Source organism: Stomoxys calcitrans, chromosome 2, assembly GCF_963082655.1.
Source record: "Stomoxys calcitrans chromosome 2, idStoCalc2.1, whole genome shotgun sequence".
NCBI lineage: Eukaryota > Metazoa > Arthropoda > Insecta > Diptera > Muscidae > Stomoxys > Stomoxys calcitrans.
In genome coordinates this window covers 56043143-56053897 of record NC_081553.1, presented here as the reverse complement: position 1 = coordinate 56053897, position 10755 = coordinate 56043143, and the positions used below count along the sequence as shown (strand labels likewise).

At 40.8% G+C, this 10755-nt stretch overlaps 1 protein-coding gene across 1 annotated transcript; it reads right to left on the bottom strand.

The window, feature by feature from the left end:
• Nucleotides 1-7282: 7282 nt before the first annotated feature.
• Nucleotides 7283-9685, bottom strand: LOC106096235 (membrane metallo-endopeptidase-like 1). The gene has a single exon (XM_013263881.2). The coding sequence runs from the start codon at nucleotides 9625-9627 to the stop codon at nucleotides 7429-7431; it is 2199 nt and encodes a 732-aa protein (XP_013119335.2). The 5' UTR covers nucleotides 9628-9685; the 3' UTR covers nucleotides 7283-7428.
• Nucleotides 9686-10755: the final 1070 nt, after the last annotated feature.

Sequence of the window (10755 nt, the reverse complement as noted above, 5' to 3'; positions counted from 1 at the left end):
GTTCAATATTTTGACAGACTAAAATGAAGATCAAAGTAGCCGCTAGCTATTTTTTTCTACTTTGTTTCCTCTCATGATATAAATAATGTACAGGGGTATAAACCAAGCAATTAGTGGTGAAACATATGGGACATGATGTACCTAGGAATTATTGTTGGTTTCAAAAATCAACTTTTTGCATAAAAACAGAAGAAAAAAAAAACAAATGAAAACCTGGTGGTTCCCTAATGGCCAACATATTCAATTAAAATCACTAGAAAAATGAATCAGAACAATTCTAACAAAGAAAAGAGACAGGTGTTGGTCTAGCTCGTTCGGCCGGACTGAATTTTGGGAGCCCACTACCATGGATTATGAGTTGAAGGGCAAACGTGTACATTACGTACCCAATTTTTTTAAATTAGGCCAAAATGTAAGCTTCTAGTAGCCATAGTAGAGTAATCGGGACATCGGTTTTAATGGGAGCCAGGGGCATTGAAAGTCATGGTACAACACTAAGTGCAAAATGTCAGCCAATTGCGGCTTCTAGGGGCTCGAGATGTCAAACAGGTAAATTAGTTTATATGGGAGCTATATCAGGTTATAGACCGATTTGGAGGTACATGGTTCGGTTGTTGGAATAGTAACAGAACATTCCCTGCTAAATTTCAGCCATACTGGATGACAAGTGTGGCTTTCAGAGGTTAAAAATGTCAAATCGGAAGATTTCTTGGAGGACATAACAAAACACTCTGCGAAAAATTTCTGGCAAATTTTATAACAAGTGCGGCTTCCAGATGCTCACAACGTCAAAAAACGGGAGATCATTTTGTGTGGAAGCTTTATCAGGTTATACACCGATTAAGACCCAACATACCAAGGATTTTGGAAGTCTTGAAAAAGCAACAGGTGCAAACTTTTAATCAAATTTGATAATCATTGCGACTTCTAGGGGCAGACGGAGTCAAGTCGAAGCACTCCTTTATATAGGAGCTTTAACCAAATCTAAACCGCTATGGCCCATTTATTATCCCCCACTACCTACATCAATAAGAAGTATCTGTACAAAATTTCGAAAGGCTAGCTTAACGCGTTTGATCGACTATCGTGATTTCGATAGACGACGGACATGGCTAGTTCGATTTAGAATGTCAATACGCTCAAACTTATATAAAGGGTGATTGTTTAAGAGTCCTATCGCTCTCATTTAAAAAAAAAAACACACACATGAAATTCAGAAAAATTGCATAAAATCTTTATTTGAATCGAAAGTTTAATGTTTGAAGATTATTTCATAAAAATATCGACCGCGACTACGCCTCAAATGGTCCCTCCGCTTAGTCCAACTTTGGCATACTCGCATACTCTTTCCAACATTTCAAGAATAAATCTTTCAATATTTAGAGATGGGTTTCTACCGGGCAAATACCCAACGCTTGGGTATTTTTTGGGTAAATATCCAATAAATACCTTTTTTGGGTATAAAAATATTTTTCAAAAAATCTTTGATGAATTCGTATTCTTTGTATGCAAACATGACACAGTGTGTTCTGGTAGACACCTACCCATTCCTGTCAAATGTGATCGGACCATGTTTGGACATAGCTGCCATATAGACCGATCTCCCGAAATAGAGTATTGAGCCCATAAAACGAGAATTTTTTTATCCGATTTTGATGACATTTGGATATCATCTCACAATAGCGCTCATCATTCACAGTTACGTTACGATTCGCATTTGAAGAAGGGCGGTCCAATGATGTCACCAGCATACGAACCGTACCAAACTTTTTCTGGACGCATTGGTAGCTCCTGCAATGCTTCTGGCTGATCATCACACCAAAATCGACAATTCTGTTTATTTACGTACCCGTTGAGCTACAAATGAGCTTCGTCGCTGTTGAATTCGTATTCTTTATGTGCAAACATGACCTTCTGATCTCATAAAATTGGATTTTAGTTACATATAACCGCTATATAGACCGATCTCCAGACTTAAAGTCTTGAGGCATTTTTCATCCGATTTCGATGAAATTTGGAAATTTGGTAGACCCTTATTCATGTCTGTGAAGTGTGGTTCAGATCGGACTATATTTGGATATAGCTGCCCTTAGACCGACCATCCATAATTTTTCATCCGATTTCGATGAAATTTGGTACAGTGAGTTCTGGTAGACCCTTATTCATGTCTGTGAAGTGCGGTTCAGATCGGACTATATTTGGATATAGCTGCCCTTAGACCGACCACCCGATCTCGCGATAAAGGGTATTGAAGCTATAAAAGATCCATTAAATACCCGAATCCGATGAAATTTCGCACAGTGTGTTCTGGTAGACACCTACCCATTCCTGTCAAATGTGGTACAGATCGGACCATATTTGGTCCGACCGACCACCCGATCTCCCGATAAAGGGTATTGAAGCCATAAAAGATCCATTAAATACCCGAATCCGATGAAAATTGGCACAGTGTGTTCTGGTAGACACCTACCCATTACTGTCAAATGTGGTACAGATCGGACCATATTTGGATATAGCTGCCATATATACCGATCTCCCGATATTGTGTAATGAGCATATAAAAGGAGCGTTTTTCATCGTATTTCAATGAAATTTGGCACAACGAGTTCCGATATCGTCCAGATCGGACCATATTTGGATATAGCTGCCATATTGACCGATCTCCCGAAATAGAGTATTGAGTCCATAAAACGAGAATTTTTCATCCGATTTTGATGACATTTGGATATCATCTCACAATAGCGCTCATCATTCACAGTTACGTAACGATTCGTATTTGAAGAAGTACGGCCCAATGATGCCACCAGCATAAAAACCGCACCAAACTTTGACTTTTTCTGGATGCATTGGTAGCTCTTGCAATGCTTCTGGCTGATCTTCACTCTAAAATCGACAATTCTGCTTATTCTGCATACCCATTGAGCCAAAAATGAGCTTCGTCGCTCAATGAAAGAAGCGGGCAATGAACTTTCTTAACAGAGCACGCATTTTGCTAATAAAATTCAATAAATTGCAATCGTTGCTCGTTTATAAGATGATGCATGGTTAAATTATAGACTAAACTGAAGATGTTTGACAGTGAAAAAAACACGAAACGTGCCTGAGCTGTTTAAATCAGAGAAAGATAATAGCTAAAAAAAACACCCTTTATATTTAACAGAGCCCAAAATCAATATTTCGAGGTTTTACAAACGGAATGACTAGATTTCTATACTCCTATGGCGGACGGCTGCCGCCAGATGCCTAAGTATCCACCCACAGGGGTGCTCTACACATAGATGTAGTCTGGGGAGTGATGTCCCCTGTATATTCCCCAATCAAGGGAACATTGACCCTAGCGCATACACTGGAAATGATTGCGAAAATGGACTTGGATTGATGCTACGGACCGATAGCTGTGTTTTTATGTAACATGCTTCACGAAATGGCTTTCGTGCTAATACCACCCCTGCCTCCGTACCGCTCAAGGAGGAGGCTGTTATCGTGCAGTACCTAAAACCAAAGGCGACAATAAAGATTAGCGACCTGGATTCCATCTCCACCACCGAAGAGATCACTGATGCAATTATCAAGGCAACGGGAGCAACACCTGAAGAAGTGACTGTGCATCTAACTGCAATTAAATCCAGAGAGCTGAAAATAAATCCTGATTGGAATGACGAACTGTCAGCTGAAATATTAGGATAAGAAAAAATGCTGCTTCAGGTGCTTTGGAGCAGGACATCTACAGTGGCAAAATGCAAAGGATCCGATAGAAAAAGAATGGGACTTTGCATTAAATGCGGCAAGAGTGAACATAAGATGAAGGAGTGGGCTAGTACACTTCCAAAATATCACCTTCCTGGCTGAGGAAGTTGTAAAAGTGGCACACAGCAGGCATGCTAAGAATACTACAGGCCAACAAGCTTAGGAGTAAGGTCGCACATGATCTCCCATGGCAAATAGTGGCAGAACAATGTGCTGACAACATAGTTATAAGCAAACAATATGGAGGAAGAAATCAAGGGTCCTGGCTTAAAGGTCCCACGAAAACAGCTACTTTCTGGATTCCAGATAGCATTGGCATCTCAGTAAGCACCGGAAATGGACACAGATACATCTGGGTGCAGCTTAATAATGTTTACGTTGTTTGGCTGTTATTTCACCCCTAGTGACAGTATCGACACCTCCGAGGAGAAATTTGATGAAATCGAAAACACAATGCGAAGATTACATAGTAGCAGGCGATTTCAACTCTCGAGCAGTAGAATAGGGCATGCCAACGACCAACTCAAGAGGAAGACGAGTTATGGACATGGCCGCAAGAACTGATTTACTCGTTGTAAACAGTGGAAACGTGCCAACCTTTAGGGGACCCGGGTGCGATGGCACTATACCGGACATTACCCTTGCGTCCAAGGAAATCATTGGAAAGATAACAGACCACCACTGTATTATACTCTGGTGATAAAGAAATGTGCAAAACTACCAGAAATTGAGACGTGAAAAATCTCGACACCTTGGAAATCCTAGCGGAAATTGATCGGCAAGTCTGGCAGTCAGAGCAGGCACTAGACGTTTTGTCGGCGGTGGAACGAGTAATGGGCATCATGGCACAGTTATTGCAGGTCAAAACAAAACACCACATGTAAAATTTCAGGCAAATCGAATAAGAATTGCGCTTCCTAGAGGCTCAGGAAGTCAAGATCCGAGATCGGTTTATATGGCAGCTATATGAGGTTATTAACTGATTCGAACCAATCTTGGCACAGTTATTAAAAGTATCAAGAAACACCTCATGCTAAATCTCAGACAAATCGAATAAGAATTGAGCTCCCTAGAGGCTCAGGAAGTCAAGATCCGAGATCGATTTATATGGCAGCTATATCAAAACATGGACCGATATGGCCCATTTACAATCGTCACCGAACTACACTAATAGGAAGTATTTGTGCAAATTTTGAATCGCCCAACTACAGTCCTTTGAAAGTTAGAGTGCTTTCGACAGACAGATGGACGGACGGACGGACATGGCTGAGTCGACTTGGAATGTCAAGACGACCAAAAATATTTAATTTGTTGGGTTTAACATCAATGTTTCGATGTGTTACAAACTGAATGACAACGTTATATTGGGTTGCCCAAAAAGTAATTACGGATTTTTCATATAGTCGGCGTTGACAAATTTTTTCACAGCTTGTGACTCTGTAATTGCATTCTTTCTTCTGTCAGTTATCATCTGTTACTTTTAGCTTGCTTTAGAAAAAAAGTGTAAAAAAGTATATTTGATTAAAGTTCATTCTAAGTTTCATTAAAAATGCATTTACTTTCTTTTAAAAAATCCGCAATTACTTTTTGGGCAACCAATAGTATACCCACATTCTATGGTGGAGGGTATAATAAATAGGCATAAGTTCTGCCAGGCCGAATTTTGGAAACCCACCACCTCGGATATATATATATATATATTAACCACCTATTCCGGTGAGAAATACTGCTGTATACAATATATATAGTTATGGAGCTGAACGCCTGGGTTCGAATCCGGGCGATACCGCAAAAAAAATAAATTTCAGCGGTGGTTTCCCCTCCTAATCCTGGCAACATTTGTGAGGTACTATGCCATGTAAAACTTCTCTCCAAGGAGGTGTCGCACTGCGGCACGCCGTTCGGACTCGACTATAAAAAGGAGGCCCCTTATCATTGAGCTTAAACTTGAATCGGACTGCACTCATTGATATGTGAGAAGTTTGCCCCTGTTCATTAGTGGAATGTTCATAGACAAAACTTGCAATTTGCATATAGAAATATGTTCCGATTTTGATCAAATTCGACCCGGACGTTGAGGGGTCTAATACAAAGCACTGTCCAAGACGATAAAACAGTGCTACACCATTCGGAGTAGCATGGTCAGCTAATAATCCCAAGTAAGGAAGTCTTTCTGTTTATTGGTGAATGTCCCAGGCTCTAGATCTGCCGCTCCTTGAAAACAGACCCAGGTCATCAACAGCTTACAGGATAATATTGCTGTAACTATTCTAGGGGCTGTAAAATTTTCGAGCAAAATAAGAAGCAGCTTCGAGTTTAAAAATATATCAGATCCACTCAACGCTGGGCCAAACACAGCACTTTCTTATTGTTTATTTTATTTTCTTTTAGCAGCTCCTAAAAGTATGTTACTTAAAAAAATTAATAAAAATCCCTAAACGTATGCTACATTTCTGAAAATTTTGTTATATAAGTTTAGTTGCATTGAGTATTTTTGTACCCACAACAATAGGGTGGGGAGTATACCAATCTAGTCATTCCGTTTTTAAAACCTCGAAATATTGATCTGCGACACCAATCTTATATACAAAAATTGAAGAGTATAATACGAATATGGTATTCAAAATTGGGTCCAAGTAGAAGTACATAACCTCTAAAAGCAGACAAATTGAACGTCCATATCAACATGGGGTTCAAATGAACGGTTTTCGGGAGTAGATTACGAGTCTGACATACAAAATCAAGCCGAAATATAGTATATAATTTTCGATATCGGAAGGGGGGCGCATCCTCCCCCTTACCACAAAAACACCCCCCAAAATCAAAAGAGGACCGATGCGAACAATTTGGGTGTCAAATGAAAGGTAATAGAGAGAAGAAGAGGAGGCACGCCGTTCGAACTCGGCTATAAAGAGGAGACCCCTTATCATTGAGCTTAAACTTGAATCGGACTGCACTCATTGATATTAGAGAAATTTTCCCCTGTTCTACAATGTTAATGGGCAAAATTTGCAATTTGCAAAGCCAATCAGAACCGTTGCTTGGTTTCCAACATCCCCCAATTAAAATCGTTACCTCTTTGTAGATGTTTTAGAAACACCAAATCCATATCCCCTAAAAATATGCAGCATTTTCTGTATCACAATGTAAACAACAGCATATAATTTTCCAAATATACAATAGGTTACAGTGGCAGTCTATTTTATAAAAAGACTCTCGAAGACTATTTTAGTTAATTGAGTTACCTCAGGAGCGACAGACCAGGCCACTGGTGGGAATCGAATCCACGACCCCAAAACCCGTTATTGTTGCTGTTGCAACGATGTGTTGTACACTGCTACAACAGCACTTGTCAAAAAAGAACTGCATCGGGTCAATCCGATACGTCCAACGGGCTGACATGTTATTGTAATCCCAGCAAGCTACCGGGCGGCCAATATTCGAAAAAAATTAATATATTTTCTAAGCACCTAAAAGTATGCAATGCTTTTAAAACACAACATTTTGGGCAAATCAATAGATGTAGCGCCCAATATAAAGTTAAAAAAATTTTATTATTTGTTTGCTTAAATGCAAATATTTTTTTTTTTTTTTTTCAATAACATTTTCTTCTAAGTCTTGACATTTCCTGATCTATGGTACTACTCTAAAGATTATTCTTATAGGCTAATTTTTTTTCCATTAATAGATAATGCACTTTTTGGTGGGATTCATGGGACTACCCACAGGACAATTGAATTCTTTGGAAAATTCCTCTAGATTCTTCAAAGGACCAAGCACACGGAATTTCTCCGGCACATGTTGATCAGTCGACGAGACATAATCCTGTAGGGCAGGATGAGTGGCACTACACCACAATTGGCCATAGCTGATGAAGAACAACTGCTTGCTGGTATAGTTGAGGCGAGGCAAAGATTCCAAATTCATATTCTGAAAGCTGCGTGCCGCATCCTCATACCAATTCAAATAGGCATCATAGGCCAAACGTATGCCACCATTGTCGGCTATATTTTCCGATTGTGAAGATAATTCAGGCAATTTGCGGCCATTGAAGATGAAATTGCCATATTGATGGGCAAAACATTCGGTTTGATTGCCAAAATAGCTATTCGAGTCGGCGTCCCACCATTCATGTTTGTTGCCTCTGGTGTCATAGGTGCGACCTTCCTCATCGAAGCCATGTATCAACTCATGGGATACCAAAAAGCCTAGAGTGCCAAATTTCAAGGCATTTGGGTAGTGGTCGGACCATAGGAAAAACGGTTGCAGCACTGAAACAGGCACCTTAATTAAATTCTCTGTGGTGATGTAGACGGGTGTGTACGACAATGACTCTGCGTCATCGTAAGTTTTGGGAGCTTCCCTCAATTTGGTCCTTGACTTGAGGGCTCTTAAATGTTGCAACGACTTGAGATTTTCTATGTAATCCTGGCTGCCTATGGTCAAGGGGTTAAATTCTTCGCTGAAATTTTCCCCCTTATACGAATTGATTTCCAGGCGTATGGTCTTCAATTTCTCCAGAGCATAATTGCGAGTCTCCCTCCTCATCCAGGTGAGTTTATCCGATTCCAGCATATTGCGGAAGGTAGATCTTATGGTCTGCCACATGTAGTTGACATCCTGCTCCGTCTTGTCGGTGGCATATTTGCGATAGACCATGCTGTCCAGCACCTTGGCAAAGTGTGACTTGGTTCGGCGTATACACATAGTCTCAAGTTCGTGTTTTTGTTTGGGCACCGGTATCAAAAAGCTGTCAATGAGATAGTAGAAGATATAATTGGCCACTGTTCGCAGGGGAGTCTCCCGTAAAACAGTTTCCAAATTGTCTACCTCATCCTCTATCAAATCATAGACGGGGTCCTTGGGTACATAACCCAGTGAAATGTTTAGCATACGTTTAACATCCAATTTGGGAAAATATTTGCTCTGCATTTCCTCAATGGTGGTAAGATTTGGCTTTAAATCGCCCAAGTCAGAGTGAGCGACCTCATTTTGATCATCGTCGTCATCCAAAGCTTCACCAGCTTTGTTTTTTATGGCATTTTTTTCTTCCTCCTCCTCCTCCTCCGTTTCCCCATCTTCATCGTTGGAGAAACCTGCAAATAAATCCGTTTCGAATTTGAAAATTTCCTGTGCCGTCTGCTTGGCCAATTTGGAGTTGACACCCAAGGCATTTTGCAAAGTGACAGCCATAACCTTTTGTCGCGCCTCCCGGAAAGACGCGTGCACATCCTCCACATATATGGCTGTGGACTCTAACGGCATGTCCTGCATAAGGATATGCATGCGATTCACTGTGTTGTTGGATATATCCACCTGGTTGGTGTGGCCCACTATGATGCGTATGTCATATTTGTAGGCAATGCTAGCCACTGTCTTTAGCCAATCGAAATCAGTTTCGCGCCACCTATCGCCCTCTAGCACTGGCATTTGACCAAATTCCCCAATGATTGCCTTCAATTTTGCCGCATAATGGGGCTTGAGAGCTTCCGTTTTGAGACATGATTCAAAGAAGCGTTTGACTTTCTTATCAATCACAGTGTCTGCGGCATCATCTGTCTTCAAAAGTGTGGCAATTTTACGTCCCAACGAGCCAGATATGGTTTGAAAAGTGTTCGATTGATAGGGCAGCATATTCGGTGGATTGATGCGATAGTAGTTGCCACACGTAAAGTCATAGAAATTATCGCAAGGCTTTTCCGAGGGTTTCAAATAATTGCGTATTTCAGCTGATTTGGCATAGCGCACAATATCCTTGCCCTCCTCGTTATTGTTTAGCACTTCGGGCAGTGTGGGTGCAGCCGGTAATCCATGCACATTGTGACGCCATAACAAGGCCAACCAGCCGACAAGCAGCAGCAGTAAACGGAGAAATTCCATCAGCTTGAACGTTTCGATTTAGGTTTAAACACTGAACTGAGCTGAGCTCAAAAACAAAAGTGTAATCATCTTTAGATTCCTATTGAATTTAGACTTGAGCTTTGTTTTGTTTCTCAACCTTCAAAAAAGGTTATCGCAATAAATTTATGGAATTCCCAGAATAACACCATTTCCAAAATAAATACAAAAATAAAATGAAAAAAAAAATTAAATAAAATAAAATACATTTTCAGCGAAATCAAGCAAGAACTCCGCTTTTTCTGGGATTAAGATCGTGGGTGTGAGCGAATTGAGATGTACAGGCGTCAGAATGGAGTCCGGAAATTCTACCAAAGAAGTAAACATCAAACCTATAGCTTTGGTGCAGGCACATCCTCCTGCAGAGACAAAGAAGGAAAGCTGATAACTGACAGAGATGACATGCTGAGGATATGGAAAGAACTTTTTACCCAACTGCTAGTGTCCCACGTTGGCGGCGAAGTGGATACCGCAGAACCAATCCCTGATGATGGTATCGAATGTTTACCTTCTAGTCAGAATGAGGTCCAGGTAGCAGTGACCCCCGACTAAAGAACAACAAGGCAGCAGGAGCCGACGGGTTACCCGCTGAACTATTTAAGACCGGAGGCGACACGCTGATAAGGCGTATGCATCAGCTTATCTGCGCAATCTGGCTAGAAGAACGTATACCTGATGATTGGAACCTCAGCATACTACGTCCCGTACACAAGAAAAGAGACAAGACGAAATGTGCCAACTACAGAGGAATAAGTCTCCTCCCCATCGCATACATGATACTCTCAAGCGTACTGTGTGAAAGATTAAAACCTAAAGTCAATGGGATAATTAGGCCGTATCATTGCGGCTTTAGACCTGGTAAATCCACCCTGGACCAGATATTCATAGAAGGACAAATCAACACCTACCATCTCTCTGTTGACTATAAAGCCGCATTCGTTACTCCTTGACGTTCAAAGGTATTTCAAGCCATGTCTGAGTTTGGTGTCCCTGCAAAATTAATAAGACTCTGCAGGACGACACTTGCTGATACGCATTCCTCAGTAAGAATAGGAAAGAAACTCTCCGAACCATTTAATACCAAACCAGGTTTCAGACAAGGAGACAGCC

Excerpts from the sequence above, each read along its gene's own strand:
- LOC106096235 (XM_013263881.2), bottom strand. The coding sequence starts at position 9,627 with ATGGAATTTCTCCGTTTACTGCTGCTGCTTGTCGGCTGGTTGGCCTTG.